Source organism: Aquila chrysaetos, chromosome 23, assembly GCF_900496995.4.
Source record: "Aquila chrysaetos chrysaetos chromosome 23, bAquChr1.4, whole genome shotgun sequence".
In the NCBI taxonomy this organism is placed as follows: Eukaryota; Metazoa; Chordata; class Aves; order Accipitriformes; family Accipitridae; genus Aquila; species Aquila chrysaetos.
Genome location: NC_044026.1, coordinates 6,418,601 through 6,440,554, shown reverse-complemented (window position 1 = coordinate 6,440,554; position 21,954 = coordinate 6,418,601). Strand labels below are relative to the sequence as shown.

The 21,954-nt window shown below is 40.4% G+C and overlaps 2 protein-coding genes across 8 annotated transcripts in view; both read left to right on the top strand.

Annotated features, from left to right (window-relative positions):
• IL1RL1 (interleukin 1 receptor like 1) overlaps nt 1-6,041 on the top strand; it is a 29,060-nt gene extending 23,019 nt beyond the window's left edge. For all 3 annotated transcript variants that reach the window (XM_029999189.2, XM_029999186.2, XM_029999188.2), the window contains 2 exons: nt 1,169-1,327; nt 4,421-6,041. In XM_029999189.2, coding sequence (XP_029855049.1) covers nt 1,169-1,327; nt 4,421-4,767 — 506 coding nt within the window. In that variant the 3' untranslated portion in view covers nt 4,768-6,041. The remainder of the gene's footprint in view (nt 1-1,168; nt 1,328-4,420) is intronic.
• Nucleotides 6,042-8,936: 2,895 nt separating this feature from the next.
• The window catches only part of IL18R1 (interleukin 18 receptor 1), a 28,202-nt gene continuing 15,184 nt past the window's right edge, over nt 8,937-21,954 (top strand). The window contains exons 1-6 of one of the 5 annotated variants that reach the window (XM_029999205.2): nt 8,937-9,123; nt 11,947-12,517; nt 13,597-13,799; nt 15,356-15,536; nt 16,481-16,598; nt 17,650-17,890. In XM_029999205.2, coding sequence (XP_029855065.1) covers nt 16,550-16,598; nt 17,650-17,890 — 290 coding nt within the window. In that variant the 5' untranslated portion in view covers nt 8,937-9,123; nt 11,947-12,517; nt 13,597-13,799; nt 15,356-15,536; nt 16,481-16,549. Of the gene's footprint in view, nt 9,124-11,946; nt 12,518-12,587; nt 12,680-13,164; nt 13,800-15,355; nt 15,537-16,085; nt 16,169-16,480; nt 16,599-17,649; nt 17,891-21,954 lie in introns of those variants that run through there. The other 4 variants (XM_029999207.2, XM_029999206.2, XM_041119541.1 and 1 more) reach the window with 4 other exon arrangements.

The window sequence follows — 21,954 nt, the reverse complement described above, 5'->3', positions numbered from 1 at the left end:
AACCAGGCACTGGGTCCTTGTGTCAGTGGTCTAAACATGGGTATCCAGAGTCATTTGGGATGGCCAAAAACCTGGACACATTACATAGATCTGCCAGATGTTGCAGTCTTCTGGAGCAGGGTCTGGAGATCAGGCAGGATACCATAGGAAGTCTCAAATGGCACTAGATGCCTATGTTTAGGCAACTCACCTGGGCTCCTGGCATTTACATGAGAGTAATCTGAATCATTCTAGAATTAACTAACTGCAATGGCCAGTTCTCTACTGATTGTAGCAGGAGTTTAGGCACCTAGCTTTCATGTAGGCACCTAAATTTACATTTTATAAATCTGAAGCTGACTTCTACCACAGATGTCTGCATGGTAGATATATACAGCTGATCTAGTTACTTATGTGCTTTTTAAAGAGGAAAGAAGTATGCTTTTTAGGGCAGTTTCCATTTAAGTATATTTTATGATGAAATGAATCAGGCTCTGGAAATGGCTATTTCTTTTTTATTGTAAGGGTGGTCTGGACAAGAACCTCAGATAGCAACAAAAGAAGGGATATGATCATCTCCAATGGAAAGAAAAAAATGAAACATTTGGGATTAGAAAACAAATGCTGTAATGGAAAACATATTTGAGAGAAATGAAGAAAAGAGTGAAAGAAATATTTGACTTTGTACTTGGTTCTGACTGTGAGACTACTTCCTGAGTGATGGAGCCTTTCACTCAGAAGTATGATATGTCATGGGAATGATGAGTAATTACTTCAAGGTGGAAAAATTTAAAAGTGGAGTGTCTTGTCCTGAACGACAAAGGCTGTTAACAGCCTATAGTATCACTGAAATAACAAATGCTGAGCTTCAGCTCTATTTCATGCTAATATGTGTCGATCAATTGAATTCTTACTCTATATACTTTGGGACACAGCCTTCACAATACACAGGTTGTGTTCTCCAAAGTTACAAACACACAGGACATAGCAACTGAGCACGGGAAACAACAAATATGCACAGTCTCTAATTTCCAAACATGCACCTGATGATATACATTATTAAGATTAGCAGGAACTTCTACTTAGATCTATTTCAAAGACTGATATTTTTATTTTTCTTCTAGCTTTTGCAATAGACAGCTCTAATTCATGTTAACACAATACACTTCCCTCTTGTTTTGCCTTACAGACGGGAAGATATATGATGCATATATTATCTACCCCAAAAGCCACACCAATGAAGCTAATTTTGTGGAATATTTTGTTTACCAAATCATGCCAGATATTCTAGAAAATAAATGTGGATATAAACTGTGTATTTATGGGAGAGATATATATCCCGGAGAAGGTAAGTTTCCGATCAGATAATGCACTGAATGACTTGTCAAGTTTGAGCAAATTGTGGTTCTAGACCCTTTTAGGGGTATAGGAGGTCCCTTTATGTTCCTGAGCTTGCTGCTCATCTCCTCAGCAGCTGTGTGTCTGCTTTTTCAGGCAGGGTGATGCAATGGCACTCTGCGCTTGCCAGTGTGCTAAGAAAAGCAAGCTACAGGGCAGGGGCAGAGATTCTTTATCATCTTCTTGGGTCATGCAGGAAATGTGACCCCAAGTGTGGTTCTTTTAAACATACACCTGCTCTTTGGGTAATGTGACTCCGCAGAGCCATCATCTGGGCAAAGCCACAACTAAACCATGCGTGAGTAGGTCTGCAAGACACGGAAGAGGAGAAAACCACAAACTAAATTGAGGAATTAGCCTTGCTGTTATCACTCAGGGTTTTTCAACCTGTTATGAGGGTGTTAGAGTCACAGGAAGTTCAGGTTCTGTTCACTGACATGACCTACTTTAACTTCACATAATTCCCAGCGCTAATTCAAGAAAGAGTCGGTATTCTTTATTCCAGCTTCCTTGTCTTCCAGAATGGAATCATGTTAATTAATCTGTGCTCATTTCCATATGGACACCTCTACACTATCTCTTATGATTGCTGTCATCTAGGCACTATCTGCTTTCCTCCAGAGCTGACTTGCCTGTTTATCTTGTGCTCTGGTTATTCTGTGGACCAGATCTTCGCTCCCTGTCAGTAAGCAGGCATGAAGCCAAAGCTGGCACAGTTTCTGTTACACATTTCTGAAATCACTTGCATTGGGCTAGGTATCCTTCATCTGCCCAGAGCTGGGCTGAGATCTTTGATGTTCTTCTCTTCTGGAGAGTACCAAAAGTGCTGCCTGGCCTTCGGAAAAGCCACTGCAACAAGAATGTTAAAAAAGCTGCAAGAGTTGCTGAGCCAGACCATTCCCAGGTCCAGAAGAAGGAACTAACAGTAGCTCACAAAACTGTCAATGACAAGAACTTATGCCACCTCTTCAGGTGATTAGGGACAGCGCGATATTTTGTTATGGGGCACTACTCTCAAACTGTGGTTTATGGATGCCAATCCTGAAGAAAACTGAGCATGGCATGCAACTGAGGTGAAGACCGTGGGACTAAAAAGGGCTCTAATAAATTGGATGAAAACAAAGACATTTTCACTGTGTGAAGGCATGAATGGATGCCTGTAACCCGGCAGTGACAGACAGAAGACTCACCAAGCCAGCCTTGGACAGTGAGTAAATTTTGTTTGACTTGTTCAGTCTGATTTCATCAAAACTCTAAAAATGTCCCGAGCATTGACCATCGTCCTTCTTTTTCTTTTCTTGCTTACTTTCCCAGCCTTCTGCTTTTCTCTTCCTTGTCCACTTTCATGCCCGCAAATGCTTTCACTTGGGTGGAAAAGCTATTCTGAATCTGCCTGCCACTGGGAGCACTTAAAAGTTCTCTGCTTCCAGGCAAATGGACTTTACCCATATGCCTTCCACTCTTGTTTATCTTCTGATCTTGAGCCTTTCATTACCAGGTTTCCAAATCCCAAACCTTGCAATTAGAATATGCTAAGCAGAGTAAAACAGGAAATGCCACTTTGAGTTATTATTATCTTTCCTGAACACGTATCATAGCGTTTGATGAATCATTTTTTTTCACTTTAAAACTTATGTATTTCCAGAAAAAAAATAATTGCAGTGAGTATATAAAATGGAATTATTATTTCAAGACATGCTTATGACTCTTGGTTCCAGAGCAAAACTTTGTCATTTCCAGTAAAAAGGAAAGTTAAACAGAATGATTCAAGTGATAAACACTGCATAGCTGTTGGACTCCCATTATGCTTCCCTAAACTAGCATTCTTTTTGTTTCCTGGTCTTATTGATTAATGGCATTTTCTACAACAAAGGAATTTGAATTGGTGAACATTGCAGAAAGGCAAATTGTTTTCACAGAATACTCTCAGAGCCAAGAAATAGGACAGAGAAGTCATTGAAAGGGTTCTCTTCCTGACGCAGGAGCTGAAAAAGCTGTTCTCCTCTGAGACCGAGAAGACCCTTGCAATGGGCTGGCAGCCGCCAGCAAAGGAGAAGAGGATGCATACGCATCTGGCTGATGACATCTGCAAATCAGTGGCTTTGTTAAATAATTGTTACATTGAATTTCCTTAGCTTGGCTCCCACCTCCTTTCTTTTGACCCAGCATCACATGCTCCCACCAAAACAACTCCAGCTTTCATTCTACAGACCACAGGAAACTCTTCCGAGATGAGCGTTTCACTAGACAGGCATTCATCTGCAGTCTCTCTCCCACAGACATCGCAGCAGGTCATCGAGAAAAGCAGCTTCTGGAGGCTTGATGTGGAGCTTTCCAAGCTGGCCCAGAAGTTTCTCCCACGGCATGCTGGCTCTTGAGTTTCCTAGGTTCAACACCTCCAACATCAGAGTCCCAGTTGTGGTTGGTCAGCTCTCCCTAACACGGCAGTGGGAAAGAAAAACACCTTTAGTTTTGCTGACATACAAATGTCCTGCAAATCTGGATTCAGCCCCAAAGGGCAGATGCCTACCCAATGCACAGATTAGCGGATAAATTAGCATGCTGTAGCTCAAAAGAATTAACACTCCCTCTGCCAGTAAGTTACCCTCTTAGAAGCAAGTCACCCCAAAGTCTCCAAATGACTAGTTTTCATGGGTAAGTATTGCAGGATCAGTCTGTAAAGCACTAAACTTGATAGAACACGATGCCTTACGTGGAGACTATTGATCAAGCACAAAGTTGATGCAATCCAGATCTACTGAACTTGACCCTAGGTTGCTGGATTAGAAATTCCTAACAGTTCTTAACAGCAGTGAAAATATTAATGTTTCAACCAAAGAAAACATTTGAAAGGCAAGCTTTGGGGTTTTTGGTTGTGATTTGTTTGTTTGTTTTTTAAGCTCTTTTTCTTATGAATAAACTGTACCAGACTGAAGTGAGACAGAAGTTATTTCTGCTTAGAAAGCAATGAAAATGAAGTGCCTAAACACAAGAGTTTATAAAAGAAATTTCAGGGTCTTATCATTTTTTTGTATATTCCTAGATACAGCCAGTGCAATTGAGAAGAGGATGCAGAAGAGCAGACGGCTGATCATCCTTCTAACCCACCATCTGATTAATTGTAAAGAACATGCTTATGATCAACACATTGCTTTATACAACGCCCTCATTCAAAATGATACAAAGGTGATCCTGCTGGAAATGGAGACAATTGGGACTTATGAGAAGCTTCAGGAATCTCTTAGATTTATTATTAAGCAGCAAGGTACCATCAAATGGAAAGAGCAGCACACTGTGCACCCACAGTCATCCAATTCTAGGTTCTGGAAACAGGTGAGGTACCACATGCCGCTGACACGCAAGTCCTCATGCTCAGCTAATGCCGGGTGAACAGTCTATGAAAATACTGTTACACTACAAGGATGGACCACATGCCTGCACCTCTTTTTCCTTTCAGTAGGTACACGATTTTACAGTCTGGAAGTCTGGCTGTCTTTTTGAACTTTTTTCAGTCCTTTAATTGAGTAACGATAAGGTAAACTGAGGGAAGAGGTCTGGGGAAGTAAGGGAAGTTTTCATAGGTATGGGAGTTCTGTAAATAAATCATTCTAGGCTGTCTGCAGAATTTTGCAAGTCACAGATAACAAAATGTACCTATACTCTTTCTATATATAGTTTACATATAACTGAAAGTTATGATTCTGAATAGCTGAATGTCCTGCAGGTTTGCTTTACCTTTCCAATGCAGTTGATCAAACATAAATGCCTTCTGTATTATTTGACTAGAAAGTATAATGTGTATTATGCAACTAGAAAATGTAATGTTGTGCTTTTGTTAATTTTTTTCCACCACTTATTCCTTTTTGATTCGATAGTAATACTCGTACCATGACATTTTATTTTTTCCTTAGTACAGATGCCTCAGTACAGGCTCTTTTGAGACTGATGTAAATACAGCATTTAAACCCCCCTGCAGTGTTAAGGGAAATAAATAAACTGATATATATTTATATGCATTTTTTATATTTTTTATATATATATATATTAAACTGAATCTCACACAAAGGGGAAATTTTGAATCTTTCAGGTACAACAGACCATGCTGTTACTGTTGCTATTATCTCCAGATAGAAATAACAGGTTAGGGTGTTTTTTGTACACTGACAGCATTTCTTTAAGCTACTGAAAAAAAGAGACTGCATTTTTATAGCAGGCAGTATCCCCTTTTTTTTTCCTCCTGCTTTGACTTTATGTCTAGTTACACTTATGTCCCATAGGGAATATCCTGAGATGCAAAGGTCAGAGCCAAATCTCCTCCTAGTTCAGGGGAGTATGAACAAAATGTGTTCTAGTATGGACATCCTTGCAAAATTTAATATTTTTAGCTTCTTAAAACCAGGAATTTTCTTATTGTTGGAGAAGGCTTGGTTTTGAGCTTCAGGCTTGCTACCGAATGGACTTAAAAAGTGAAAATTAGATGCAGAACACCTGATGTTACCAAGTCCAGGCTTACAGAACAGGCAAGTCCTTTCCTTTTACTGTAAGTTTTTATTGAATGTGGATCTTCAGACTTATGGATAGCTATTTGGAGTAGGAAAAATATGTATGCAATATATGTATAGATTTTTTTGAACATTAAATTAAAAGTTCTATGGCAAACTAAACAGCTTTTCACTGATGAGTTATATTTTCAAGTGTTCATGCACTCATCGCTCACTTCACCACAACTATAAAATACCTAGTGTTGCATTTTATTATTGCCTCATTAGATTGTGTGCAGTGTTGGGTCCTGTTCCTAAAGATCCCTCTAGATAAACATCACTACCTCTGTGGAAGCTCCACAAAATGGATTCATGCCGATGTAAGAGACTCGGTTTATTCCTACAGTACCGTTTCTTCCTGAATGCTAATAATGAGGCATGTGTAAAGGCAGGAAAGCCTGTCGCTTTACACTATGAAGATTTTTCACAGCAGCTGCTGAACAAGACAAGAATATTCACTTCCAAGATTATTACAAGATCAATTTTTAATAGAGTTTGGGTCCTGAGCACTTAATGAGGAAGAGAGGATGATAACTGAATATCTTGGAAACAAAAAGTCTAGGATGAATTTTGAAGCTGGAAAACGGTAAGAGGAGAAGGTAAAATGAGGAAGTGCACGGGTTCAACAGTGAAACAAATTACTCTGAAACATACTGATATCTCACTGACTTCTGTTAGCCAGGCATGTAGTTATGATGGTGAAAACCAAACTCACTAAATGGCTCTTGTGGTGACACTCCTTTTGTATCAAGCCTCATGGTCAACCAAGAAAAAAAAGAGGAAAACAGTATCAAGCAAAACCTGACAACTCTTATTGTGGTTTACCAGCAGTGAACAATATGGCCTTGACAGAAAGAAAAGGGGCAAATTCTGAGAGTGGCAAAGAACTTTTACAGAATGAGGGGGTGAGTATGTGACTGTAATAATGACAAAAAAATCCTGCAGTTGTCGCTTCTTTTTGTATTCCTTGGTGGTTAGTAAAGAAATCTGAGTTATGCATTAAAATTAATGTCTTTCTACAGATGTTATCACATTTGTAGTGTTAAAGAGAAAGCACAAAAAGACCTGTGGAATACCTTTACAACACCATTACAACATCAGCACCACTAAGGCCATACCTGGAGTCCTGTGCCCAATTCTGGGCTCCTCAGCAGAAGAGAGAAATGGACATACTGGAGAGTGCAACGAAGGGCCGTGAAGTTGGTAAAGGGACTGGAGCATCTCTGCTATGAAGAAAAGCTGAGAGAGCTGGGACTCTTCAGCCTGGGGAAGAGAAGGCTCCCAACTGAAGGGGGGGTGCAAAGAAGAGGGAGTGAGGCTCTTCTCGATGATGCCCAGTGACAGGGCCAGAGGCAACGGGCACAAACTGAAACACAGGAGGTGTCTTCTGAACATCAGGAAACACTGTTTTATGGTGAGGGTGACCCAGCACTGGCACAGGTTGCCCAGGGAAGTTGTGGAGTCTGCATTCTTGGAGATATTAAAAAGCTGCCTGGACATGGTTCTGGGCAACCGGCTCTAGATGGCCCTGCTTGAGAAGGGGAGTTGGACTAGATCACCTCCAGAGGTGCCTTCCAACCTCAACCATTCTGTGCTTCTGTAATATGCGACTTACAAAGAATCTGAATTTTCAAAACCATGTTTTTAAAGAAAATTGGCAATTTTTACACTAGGCAGTCTGCTTTAGTGGAATAACAGAAGGACAGTCTGCCCTGTGCAAAAAATCTCTCCTTTCATGACAGAAAGCTCGTAGAAGAATCAGTCTGGATGCTTAAGGCTTAAACGACACAGAACAAAGGTAATTTTGTTGCTGAATTAGAACTTCCATGTAGAGATTTAATGCCCTTTAAATTCCGCCCTGTGCTTGCTGGTTTTGGTACCTCAAGGGACTCCGGAGAGCAGATTTGCTCTCACTTGTCAATAGAGCAGAGTCATCTTGCCATCTAGTGGATGAACAGGCATTAAGAGATTCTGACCAACTAGAAATCGGTCTAATAATAGCATTAGAAATTAAGCATAGTGAAATTTTCATGGTGTGCATACTGCTGTAGTCTCCTGAAACCCATACAGCATTATTTGTAAACAGCAGCTCAGAATCTGGCATTGAGAATACAATGCTGACTCTCTTATAACAACATATTTTGAAGGAACAGAAGTGTCTCCTTGCCATATAACTGCAATCATACAGCATTGTATGTCCCCAGTTGTAAAATCTTATCTCTGGATACTTCATATGTAAAAAGTATACACTGCATTGCTGGCAACAAAGAAATAACAAAGAGTCAGGAATAAGCATTGACTTAACTGACACTGAGGTCAGTGGTGATGCTCCTGGTGACTTCCAAGGTATGAAAACCAGCTCCTGCTAATAGGAAGTAGGATAACTGTAGACAGCACTTACTTAGAATGTACTGCCCTCCCCACATATGCATTTAGTATACACCAGCCCTTTGTGTGAAAGGGCACAATTTACCCATATTTAATGGTTTGGCCTTAAGGTCCCCTATACTGTTGAGATTTGATGTTCCTACCACTCACTGAACTGTGACCCCTCCTGGTTTCTTCACCTAAACCACAGTCCTGAAAAGCCAGCCCAGCTATTGCTCCTGACACATGCAGGGAGAAAGTTTTACCTGTATTTGCTTCACATGGTTGTGAAGCCCAAGAGACTGATCACTAGAAGGAAGTTTTTAGAAGCTTTTGTAGCACGCTATTATTTGTAGTGTACGCAACACTAATTTCTTACAGCATTGGAAAAGAGTATGTTTGGAAGATAATATATAAAATTGATGGTATATTCTATTGAAAAATTGTACATGCACAACTGTATCTTCCAGACTTTTTCAAGGATTGAAAAACTACAGTTGTTGTATTAGAAACACGTGCTCATGTGCTCCCTTTTCCCACTTTAAAGAGTGAGCTACATACTTAATTTTATATGAAAGGTAGACTTTGTTGTATAGTAATTTATTCCTTAAAACTGTTTCCAGTCTTTATAGATCTCCTGGGAAGGTTATGAAGCAATCCTCCTTGAAGCCATTTCAAAGTACATGAAGGAGAAGAATGTGACTGGATTTACAAAAGGCATATCATGCATATCCAGCCGTGCTGTGGACCATGGGAGAACACTGGATGCTCCATACCTTGAGTTGAGCAAGACCTTTGACACAGTCTCTGTTGGTGAGATATAGATAAGTGGACAAAGGTGAGTGGAAAAACAGCAGGACCAAAGTCCATGTGGGATCAGCGTGTTGTGATCAGTATATTAACCTCAGCTCACAGTAAATTACTAGTGGCATCCCTCAGGGACTGATACTGGTACCACTACTGTTTAGCATCTTCATTAATGACCTTGGCAACGGGACAGACTGCACAATCAACAGATTGTCAGACAGAAAAACAAACTGGGGAAGGACAGTTGACACATTGGAGGGCTGGGCTGCTGTTTTGGACAGAAACAGGCTGGAGAAATGGACTGATAGGAAACCCACAAAGTTCAACCCACATGCAAAGTGCCGCATCTGAGATGGAATAAAACCATTCAACAACACAGCCTGGAGGTCAACCCAACACAAAGCGGCTTTGCAGAAAGAGACTGGATGTCCTGGTTCACACTAAGGTGAACATGAGTCAGCAGTATGTCCTTGTGATAAAGGCGGCCAGCTGCCCCCTGCACTTTACCAGTGAGAGTGTAGCTGAGGAAAGTAATTATTCCCCTGTGTTCAGTATTTGTGAGATTACATCTGGAGTACTATGTCAAGTTTTGGGCTCTCCAGTACAAGTGAGGCACTGACATACTGGAGTGAGTCCAGGGAAAGACCACCAAGAGCACAGGACACGGAGGGAGAGGACAAGAGGTCCTGTTTCTGTCTACAGGAATCTAATGGAAAGATAGAGAGAATGGGTGGAGCCAGGCTCTTCTCAAAGGAGCGCAGTGATGGGACAAAGAAGCAACTGCCACAAATTAGAACACAGGAAATTTAAGATACGTATTAGGAAAAAAAATTTCACCATATGCGTGGTTAAATGCTGGAAAATGTGCCCAGAGAGGCTGTGGGATCTCCATCCTTGGAAGTGTTTGGGTCTCAGCTGTACATGCCCTGAACAGGGGCTGGACCTGATGACCTCCCGAGGTCCCTTCCAACCTGAATTATTTTGTGATGCTACGATGTGGACAAAAGTTTGGAAATGTGCAACTTGTGTATTTTAAAACTTCTGAGAAGAATATGAGGCTCTAACAGACATTATCAGTCTGGAATCCCTGCTTTTTGACATCAGGGACAGATAATGCTGAAAAAAATATGGAATATAACTTAACCTCTGCTAAGAGTTTATATAACTGGTATACAGAGATGACAGAAGTAGATTAAAAAGGGCTATTACCAGCTAGAAACAAACAGGCTTAGACTGTGGTTACAAGAGTTGGATGTGTTGCTATTTATGACGGAAATAGTTTCACAGTTTAGGTTTTCAGTTAGCACCTCTGTGTAGTATATGTTGGATGGAAAGGAAGATACGAAAAACTGTGAGAAGTAACTTGTCTTCCCTAGCTGATTGGTCAGGTGGTCAGAGCTTCATACAAAAATCTGTTTTTCAATATTAGTGCAAACTTTCATTTTCATCATGGCATTTTCATAATGAAAATTTGAGCTGTAGTTATTTTGGGTTGAGTTTCTTCTCTATTATGAGGCTATGACTTCTCCATTAAAATTGTATTAGTCTGAGGACTAAAACCTGTAAACTTTATTCTCCTTTCATACACATTCACAAGGCTTGCGATGACATTAGTTGAAAGGACTAACTGAACACAGCACTTTCTACAACACAGATGAAAGTTCAGAAACTTGAGAGTATTTCAAATGGATATAAAAGCAAATGAATGTGAGAACAGCTCATGGAAAATATTGTTGTAAAAGAGTGAATTTAAAAAAAAATAGATGTTTCCAAACTGTCACTAGCAAGATTTAGCCTGTCAAAGTAAAAAGCCGGTGACATTGTACTTTACCATTTTATTTGTTGGCTGCTATATTTCTTTCGGACTCTCATGTAAAATCATTATCCTCTTTATAATATCTACTTTCTTTTAAGTTTAAAATCTGGCACTGAATCATAAAACCAAAAACCACCGCAAAGTGTCTTGTACACTTTTTAAAAGTAGCTATACTGGGTCAGATTCTCAGCTGGCTTTCCTGAAGTTATGCTGATTTATGTTGCTAATGGTCTGGTTGCTTTTATATACAATTGTTTCAATCTGTGATGAGCAAAACAAATGAGGTGAGACAGTAAAACTCTCCAGGGTTTCTTTGCTTCACCTCAGCAGTAAAATATGCAAAAAAGCCAGCTCTGTGGAATCCCTCCTTTTTTAGTGTAACCTGCTTGTTTTACCTCTGAAGTGACACCTCCTGTTTCTCTTGGGAACTTCTACGTTCCCAGCTGTCCTGGGTAAGAAAAAAAAAAGGGTAGCTGTCACCAAACAAGTTTCTGAACATGAAAAGGGTGATATGAAAATAAAAGAAATCCTGAGGGGATGAATTTTTTCCTGCTGCTATCAAAATAACTTTATTTAAATGTACAGTGAATCATTGCACAGTACATATCGAATAAGCCATTCATGTGAAATAAACAGTAGCAAGCATTCATTTACTCAGGAACAGTACTTAAATAGGAAATACGGCTGTCAGATATCCCTAATGGAACCACAGTTCAAATACATCAACATTTTGCAAAAAGCAGGCTCAGCTACTGGCATGAGGGCTTATTTAGAAGTGAACACATACAATCCCTTTGCAGTAATGGAGCTATAAAATGTTTCATGTCTTGAAAGCTTGCATTACTCTCTCCCCAAAGGGGATGCTATCACAGAAAAAAATAGCACTGAAATCGGGACATTTCTGATCAAAGTGTTGCAGAATCACGTGTTTTGCCTTGTTTCTTTTCCTGCAGATCATAGTTTGTAATGCTTTGCGGGGATTTTATTTCTTATTTTTTCTTCTTTTTTTTCTTTTTCATTCTTTTGTGGTCTTTGCAGAATATCAGCCTTTCAGGATATTGTTTATCTCTGCACATCCTCGTTCTCAAAATGGGCAGTGAACGTGAGGGGGGGGGGGAGGAAGCTGTAGCAGAGATAAAAGTTGCTGTATTTAGCTCAATATACGTGTTCCTAAACCTCCATCCTACTTCCATCACGCTTCTTGGAAAAGAGTCCTGCAACCGGCATTCGGCAGAAAAGCGGAGGAAGAGGTGTTTTGGCTAAAGACAACCGAAGACATCACCTCCTTAGGCCTTCCCCCCCCCCCGCCGGAAGGCTGTGAGAGGCAAGAACCCCCTCCCGTAAAAAAAATAAAATTTGATTTTCCCTCCCTTTGCTCGCGGCGCGGGGGGGAAACCCCTGGCCTTCACCCAGGACCGGCTGACAGCCCAGCACCCTTGGGAAGCCAAGGTAAAATCCTTCAACCTGCCTTCTCCGTCCTGCTGCCCGGCCCCACTCCCCGCTCCGGCTTCTCTCCAGCGAAACCGGGAAGCGCCCGCCCGGGCCCGCCGCAGCCCGCCGGAGGAAGGAGCGGCCCGGCCCGGCCCGGCCCGGAGCTCCCGCCGGCCAGGTAGGGCCCGGGGACAGCGGGGCGGCCAGGGGAGGGCCGGGGAGGGAAGAGGAAGGGCAGGCGGGCTCTGGGGGAGGGCGAGGGCCGGGCGCGGGCGGCTCTTTCCTTCCCTCCCTCCGTCGGAGCCGAGCGCCTGCCTCTGATGAGGGCATCTCTGCGGCCGTGCGTGGGGGGGGTCCTTCGCTTCGCCCCGCCAGCCCACAGCCCTCCGGCCCCGCGGCTCCGACTCCGGGGCACCCTGCCTGTCCCTCCGTCCTGCCTGTCCCTGCGTCCTGTCTTTCCCCCAGCCCTGTCTTTCCCCCAGCACTGCCTGTCCCCCAGCCCTGTCTTTCCCCCAGCCCTGCCTGTCCCCCAGCCCTGCCTGTCCCCCAGCCCTGCCTTTCCCTCAGCCCTGCCTGTCCCCCAGCCCTGCCTTTCCCTCAGCCTTGCCTGTCCCCCAGCCCTGCCTGTCCCCCAGCCCTGCCTTTTCTTCAGCCCTGCCTTTCCCCAGCCCTGCCTGTCCCTCCGTCCTGCCTGTCCCTCCGTCCTGCCTGTCCCCAGCCCTGTCTTTCCCCCAGCCCTGCCTTTCCCTCAGCCCTGCCTGTCCCCCAGCCCTGCCTGTCCCCCAGCCCTGCCTTTCCCTCAGCCCTGCCTGTCCCCCAAGCCCTGCCTGTCCCCAGCCCTGCCTGTCTCTGCCCTTCCCTTGCCCCCGCGTTTCCCGCCTGGCCCCGGGCACCACTCTCCGACTCTCTCCCGGGCCCATGATATACTTTTTTTCCCTTGTTAGAGAGATGTCATAAATAGTTTAGCTCTGAAAAGGGCTTATTTCAGCAGACAGCCCCTCGGTGGCACTGCAAAGTCGCCCTCCCCGGGCTGCCCCCGGCCCTTTCCCTCACACCTGGGTGGCTTTGGAGCAGGGCGGGCTCCTTAAAGTGCTATTGTAGATGGTACCAGCAAAAGATGATGCCTAAAACATTGGTGTATCTGCCCTCAAATGCCTCATTTAGAAAAGTTAATATTCGTAATTTCCTATTACCTTTCCGTTAATGCTAGTAAAAATGAATTTCTCACATCTACCTTTTCTGTTTTCCTCCCTGCAGTTCACAAAGTGAGAAATTCCACTCTTCCTTTTTCAGGAGGTGTTTCAGACTGAGCTGTCTTTGTACTGACTCACTTACTGAGAGAGATCACTCTCTGTTTCAGTGATGAACGAGGTTCAGAAGAGTTATAAGCACAAATTCTAACTCTCTGGAGTTTGGAAGACTACTACTGCATCAGCTTTCCACCTGGCAAGACTTGCATAGTAAGTAAACAGCTTCACTTAATATTGTTTGAAATGAAGATGGATTTTCATTTTTACCAATAAATTGCAATCCTGGCAGAATGGTGCTTGGACCTAGTATGGTTAAGGCAACTGTTTGCTAGATCCTTTTGTTTTCTTCATGAATCCTATTCAAATTATGGCACTGTGTGGTGATATTTGAAAAAGACTTAAATTCTGCAAGAAGCCATTCTTAAAGAGGTAAGATTAGTGCTTCCCTCCCTTGACCCTAAAATGTCTGGTCAGACAGTCTGACATTCAGAAGAATCTGCTGGTTATAAAAAAAGGAAGTCACAACCCCTTGGGACCAAATTCAGGTTTCCAAAAGCGTTGATCAAAATGAGTTACTTGACCAAAATTGAGGATCACTTTGACGTGTCAGCCCCCTTTCATTCCAAAATCTTCTGGTGATTCTAGGAAAATGAGAAATAATTATAATGATGCTTAAATACACACAATTGTCTTGTTCATGAGGTATCATTAATGCATTTTACAGAACTTAAACCTTCAGTTTGTTTAAAGATTTTGTCGACTTCACAATGGCACAGTGATTTTTAAGAACCATTTTTTATTATTAGAATTCCATCAGTGGGTTTAAACGTGTATGAAATTTGAAAGACATGCTTAAAGCTATTGTCACTTTGGGCCTTATAGACAACTGGTTTTTTTATACTTTTTTCACTGAAACTGCCATTCCCCATTATTGCCTTAGCATTTTGCCCATTGAGTATTTCTATACTCCTTTGTTAGGCAGAGCATCTTTACCTTTACTTTAAAATAACTCTTCATTTCTTTCTGAAAATTAAAAATCTTATTCTGTTCCTTGAAGTATCTCTTTATACTAGCTGAGTTTCACCAAAAGCATTTATCTTTCTTTTTTTTTCTTTTTTCCCCCTTCTCCTAGTGTTTCATTGAAGAGTATGCAAACCATATGGCTCAAATGTACTGTTAGCCTGGAGTAGAATAATTTCAGACAAATTGATCAGGTCAACAGCAATGTGAGAGTAAGATCGAGGACCTGTGTTTTGCTTGTTAATAGTAGCCAGTAATCCCAAACCTGGTTATTACTAAGTAGCTTGCATTACACTGTGTTCTTTAATCCCTGTTAAAAGAACGAAGGGCTCTGCTCTGCATTCAGCAAAACTTCAACTGTGTGCTGATGTGATGTGCCAACAAAGAATGGGATTGAAAATTAAAAATCCAGTGATAAATGATTTTATCTTTATGTAGTGGATCATAGTTTCATGGTCTGTAACAGCTGTATTTCTTCTGGATGTGATAGGGTGAAAAATTAAAAGTAAATTCAAGAAATGAAAATAGAGAGAGAGGCCCTTCTTCCCTTGTAAAGTGTAGCAGTTTGAATCTCCATGTGTAGAAGGGAACTGAAACCATGTCTGACGAGTTTACTGGATGACCCTTTAAAGTTGCTTGTTGCAGTACTCAGCATCCAACTTCTTTTAACTGCTTTCTAAATCTGGATCTGCCTACCAGTCAGTCTGAAAAAAGGGATGTGAAACACTTTTTTCATCTCCTTACAGTGATTTATGGGATGATGACATACTCATAAAGAACTGGGGGAGAACGATAAGAGAGGGAGAGCAGCTACACAGTTCAATGTCATTCTGGAATATTGCTGGAAATGCAGTAGCCTCCTGCCTCCAGCCACTATAGATCACAGGAAATTTCTGACTGTAAAACTCAGGACAGTGTCTTACAACAGTAAGTATGTGCTTTCTCAAATTGAGAGAGGTTTAGGTAATAAAACCAAAGAAATGGAATGCTAATGGGATTTCTTTTGGCAGCTCTCTGTGAAATACATCTCGTGTGTGTGTGTGTCATTTGTCTGTGGATGTTTGGGTCAGTGGCTAAGCAACGTTGCAGAGATTGAACTGAGCTTATTATGCACTTAATCTGTCTGTTATGTAAGCAAAATTGAGGTGCAGTCTTAGGATTGGCTCTGCCGTTGGTTGTCAGTTAACTCGCTGTTCTGAGGAATCTCAGGAAGATACTCCACGCTGGTGTTATTTAGCGGTGATTTCCATTTGCCTTTGAAAGCACAGTTGACTACCTATGAAGCAATTGAATTTGAGCTTCTTCATCTCATCTCCCTCAGTGGAAACATTAGCGCTCTCAGCTGATGCATATTGGTTCTATAGACAAAATTGTAAGACAAAATTGTACATCTCATTGTTTTCCAACAAGCTCAAAATTAGCCATCAAGATGTCCAATCTATCAACATTGTGCTGTTCTCACTGAAGGCAAGGGGAGTTTCTGCTAGCTGTTTCTACAAAGTCCAGTCTTGCAAAGTTTATACTCTTTGTGGAGAAAAAAAGCACTGTCCTATCCTGTGGTAGGTGTCTACTGACTTGGGATCTACGTTTAAGTGCTTCTATAAGATTGTCAGTTTAATCAGAAATGTGAAATACATCTAGTGAACAAGAAAACAGAGGAAGAAAATCCTGCAGTGCTTTCTAAACTTAAAATAAACTTGCCAAGAAAAGTCTAGATAGATTACCTGATGTATGAAAATAGCTGTTATGATAAAAATGTGTAACTGTCCATTTGGAAAGCCCTCTTCAGTACCAAGCAATAGTTACACTGCTTACATGCTCAAAGGAATTTGTTTCACTGCACTTGTGATACTTTGTGTGTTTTTTTTTAGGCTTTCAGAACAAGCAAGAACAATTCAGTTTCATTTTTCTGGAGAAGAAGTGAGAAGTAACTCAAGAAAATGACTCTGATGATTTTTTTTTTAATGTTTATCACTGAATCTGCCACTGGTAAGTATAAACCTTCATTTCAATAGTAGAACCTTCAAAATATTTGCTGAATATATGGTGTCTTCTTGACAGTGGCTTAAAGTGGGGCAAGTTTTGTATTTTGCAGCTAAGAACAAAATCTGAAAAGTTTTGGTAATTTCAGCCCAGCTCCAGATTTGGGAAATTTGGTCCAAAATACCAAAATTATGAAATAAAAAGAGCAGAGATGCTACCTGGACACACCTGATGATGTTGTATGGGAGCATGGCTGTATGAAGAGCCACAGCAAGGAAGAGAATGATTCTGCTTCTTTTTGTGCCATTCAGAAGTGTGGTCACAATAGTTGCTAAACAACAATAATCTCTGAGAACCTCAGGAGAGGTAGAGACCAAAGGCTTATTTTATTCTTGACTGTTAATGCTAGACCATGGTTCCTTTTCTGTATTTTTTATGACTTCTGTATGCAAAAGTACATTTGGGAAATTTGATTGGAAAAGCAGACTTTGAGACTAAATTTTACATGCATAATCTCATTCCAAGGCAACTTTCCCAAAGATATCTCAAGTTTTTAAAAAATCTAGCTACATAATGATTTAGTTTAAATTAAGAAAAGAAAATGCAAATGTTAATTCATAGGATCTCTGCTTTTATGGCAGTTGACCAGTTCTGAGGATTAGCCATAATTGTCAAGTCAAACCATATGTGAATTTCTCCCTTCCTCTTCCATTTGTGGCAGCTGCTTTACTGTAGAGTGAGGCCAGATTCTGCCATTTTTGCCCATTTGATTCTGACACTGTTGGACCCATGTGAAAGAATCTTAGGGAAACATCCTTTTTCTTAACCCTCCTTTTCATTCTGGTTTTGCTTGGGTGAGGCAGAATAAAGACTTGGAAAACTGAGTTTTCCAGTAAGTATTGCTAGAATAAATAAATACTGCCAAACCACTCTGCTGAAAGAAAGTTGCTTTATAAAAGACCAGCAGCACAGCAAATCACTTTAAAGTCAGGCTAATGTAATTTTCTGAAAGAAGTACTTGGCTTCCTAATGTATCTTTTTTCCTCGTTCTCTGAAGAGAAGCTGTGTCCCCTTCGTGCCTCCATTGACGTGCTAGAAGGGGAATATTTTTTCCTTTGTTATCTTGAGTCAATGCAAGAACATTTTCAGGAAGAAGCATACACAATAAACTGGTACAAAGAAAATGCTGGAAAGCAGCAACTGATAAAGGAAACAGACAGAATTGTTTCCCAAATGAATTTTCTGGAGTTTTGGCCAGCTGAACTCAGTGACTCTGGGAATTACTCTGTCACTCACAGGTGGGTATGCAAGCTGGTGGGTGAACATCTTGCCTTTGCACTTGCCTATGAAGAAGCTAATTTCTTTGTCTTGCTTTGTATTGCTGGTGGCATCCGTACAAAGGAGGTGCAGGGAACTACATTAACTGTGGTGTCATTTTCCACATCATTTCGCAATAACCATCCAGGCAGACCTATAATATTTACAAATAGCTATAGGCAGCTGCAGCCTTTTAAGGGTTCTGTAAACCTTTTGATAAGGCAGGTAGCATTTCTGCTGGTTTGTGATTAATTACCTAAGCAAAATGAGTGATAGGCAACCCTTCTGTCCACTGCCAAGTAAAAGGAAACATTTGCTTGTCTTCTCCACCAGACTTGTTCTTTCTTACTGTCTTGAGTGGATCTCACGCTATGAAGCCTGCCAAGTGGTCTAATTGTACAGTAAAGTAATAAACAAAGAGTGGCATAGCTGAACTCTGGTTTCTGTGCAAACCTTTGCATGCTTGGAGCCGTTCAAAGAACAGATGAAATCATTGGATTTGATTTCTTACTGCTGTAGAACATTGTGAGTCAAAAGGAGAAATAAGGGGGCACCTCAGTTACTTGGTGGTAATCTTCCTTAGACCACCATGAAAGACTAAAGGACTAAAGCAAAGGTTTGTTGCATGGAGTTCTTATGACTAACTTGCACCAAAACTGTAATTCAGCATTTACAATTGAAGCAATAATTTATTTTAAGCAGATTATTTTGCATGTAATGATTTGTGCTCTTCTCCAGGTAATATTTTTAAGGTTCTTGCCTGGTTCGTAAAGGTTATGGGACTGCGGATACTGAAAAATGTTCTCCACATTTCTCCAGTAACATCGCAGACACAAGTTTGATAGTTTACAGTTTTAAGCTGGACATCAGTTGTTAACTTCCAAGTTAACTTGGAAGCTGAAAACTTCGTGTTTTATTTTTCTATGTATCATTATTATTATTGTCTTACTGATAGTAATTTAAGAAGTAATGAGTCATGGTATCTGAAGTGCTATGGTAGAATATTTCTTTTGGCTTTATGTGATTTCTTTTTAATTGTAGGGTACTCTCTATCCAAGTAGTAGGTAAAGCTTGAGAAAACTTTTACTCATGTATGTTGAACCCAGTCTTAAGAGAATTGTCTTTAGAGGTGATGAGTAAGGTAGCTTGGCTACTTTGTTGTGCAAGGTTGTGCAAAGGTGGTGTGTTATTGAGTACAGACATTTGTCTGAAGTAGCACAGGTGAAGCCAGCTGCTCAGTTTTGGTGTGTAGGGGTTAACATTAGATAATACCTGACATAGGCTTGTCTGTTGTCATGGACCTGTACTTTTCATAGCAAGTCTGAACTTGGCTTTAAATTTTGGCTTTATTGATGGCCTTGATCAGTTGTCTATACAGTCGCTTCACTAAATGTAGTGCTAAAAAGCTATTAAATCTAAGAACTCACTCTGCTGCCAGCACTTAACCAGAGGTGTAAAATGCATGGTCTGACTTATTTTGGCATGGGGAAGGATAGTCAGAGACCATACCTGAATTGCCAGGCTAATGAAGGAGATTGTCATAAGGAGTCTAAAATAAAGGACAAAAGAGAGGAAAGCTGTGATAACACCAGCCTTAATTCATGATCCTTGCGGTTTTGTGATTATTTTAAGGACTTGGAGTAATGACAGTAAATCCACAGTAAATTACAAGAACTCTGTAAAATGAATATGAAAAAAATGTAAAGTTCAAAACTGAGGGAAACAGCCTTACGTATCGAAGAAGGAGATGACAGGAAAAGACCTTAAATAAAACTATTAGGATGAAGTTTGTTAAAATAAGTATTTGTTGGAAAACACAAAAATGTCTGAATCCTTTGTGAAATGTCTTGATTTGCTGATTTGCTTAAGCAAGAGGCTCAGAAGAAAGGTTTTGATTACATTGAAGCATTCATTTGGAATTAAGAGGTTTGATTTTCTGCTCTTTGTTTCATTTGCTAGGACTATATTATGCTACTACATTTTAAAACTCAGTTTTGAAAGAAAGCATTTTTATTTTGGAAAAAAAAAAGTTTCTTAATTAAAAGGATATATTTTGACCACTCTGAAACACCTTTTTTTTTTTTTTTTTTTCTTCAAAATGTCTTTCTGTTAGGCCCATACAGATACTGTTAGGATCAGAATGAAGGCACATGCCAGACAGGTCTCACTACTGGAATAATAGGCAAAAGGGGATTTTTTTCATGGGATTTTAATGGGATCTTGTGCTTAGTTTATATGATGGCTCTCGCTATTGTCAAGCATATTAAAGCAGTTTACATTTCAGCAAATACTGAAGATTATTTGCAGAAACAGTTTTCTGCAGAGACAGAGGACTTTTAGTAGTCTCTGTTGATAGGGAAAAATTGTGGGCTATTGTGGACTACTGAATTGGTTTAAGATTTAATAAGAATGACAATTAGAATGGAATTAGTTTCAGTTCAGAGCATTTATAATAGGTTAAAGTTTTGGTTTTGAAAGCAGACATTCTAAGTATTTTTTTAGTTATCTTTTTCATTTTCAACTATTTAATTTAGAGGCAAGTTTTTGTAAGCTATATGGGAAATGATTTTTAGAGTGCTTATAACTGTTTAGGCAGGTTTAGTGAACAAAGTGACAATTAAATATACTGCAGATTTTTGAGAAAAGACAACATGTTGACAGATTTTGCAAACCAATTAAATTTAGGGATTTTTTTCCTGATATGTTACAAGTGAAAATATGCAAGAAGTGAGAGGTGAAAATGATGTAACAATGTATTTATGGTGTATTATCCACTTAGTTTTGACTTAAAGAAGAATCAGAAGTTTTCCAGTTAAAGCACAAGTGTCCTGCTGAGACATAGCATAGATAGCTAAAGTATGCGTATGTGTGTGTTGATGTGTTCACGTGTATTTGTTAGTATAGTAGACTTAGGATATAAATTCAGGAATTAATAGACATCACCTGTAAGCCTGAATGTGTCCATCTTCAGCAACATTTCTTGAAAATAAAGAATTTCATACGCACTTGTAGTGGGAGTGGTAAGCAGAAAAACTGTGTCACACAACTTTGGCAGGATTTCTGATTTGTATGTTTTTTCTTAGCCTATATCCTGTGGTTATCAAAGAAAAAACCAAAATACAAAAAAGCAGGTCATCTGGTTGCTCTGTGTTGGTGACCTTGAAACTGAAGGAACTTAGAGGTTCCTGAAAAAAATGAAAGTACAGAGGTCTATGATAAACATGTGATACATTTTAAGATCCTAATGCTGCTCACTTTTTCAGTGTGTTTAGAACAGTTGAAAACAGTGGGAACACACACATTTAGAGGTAATATTGTAGCTGCAATCAACTTGCAGTAGATTGAAATACTGATATAACACTGGCTTGTTGCAGTGAAATAGCTAAGGGATGACTTAGAGTTGGCTATGTATCCAGTAAACTTGGTTTATATGCTCTAAGGGCTTTCACTTCCCTGTAGCCTCTCCTGAGTCAAGCTAGTTTTTGTTGTTCCTTCTTGGTGGGTTTGGCGGGGAGAGTTGAAAGGCTGTTAAGCCAGAAATGGTTTTGTTCCCCACAAACTATCACTAAAGAATCTCAGCAAGTGATAGAAATATAACAGCTTAGACACTAGCAGTTTAAACAATAACAACTTAATCTATTTTTTTGTTAAAAATCATGTATATGGCAGACAACTAGAAATTATGTGAGCCAAATTCAAGTTAGTTTGCATAGGCATGGGTTTTTATCTTTCAGGGAGGTGCTCCTTGGCAGATTTTGTCTCATGCAGAATGTTTTGATCCACTGCAGGTGAAATCCTCATTTGTTGAAGTGATTTCACCAAATATGATCACAGAAGAAAGCCTCTGTGGAGTGACAGTGCTGAGCAGAACGTGTGGCTTTATTGATCCTTTTCTTCCATCTGCTGAATCTAGATAGTAAAACCCTATGTATTTTCTGGCTAGATCTGTAATTGCCTCTCCAGCAGTATTCAGATACTAGCGTGATACCTAAAGAAACACACGGACTGGGTGGAATTAATTGGAACTAATGTTTATGTCTATACC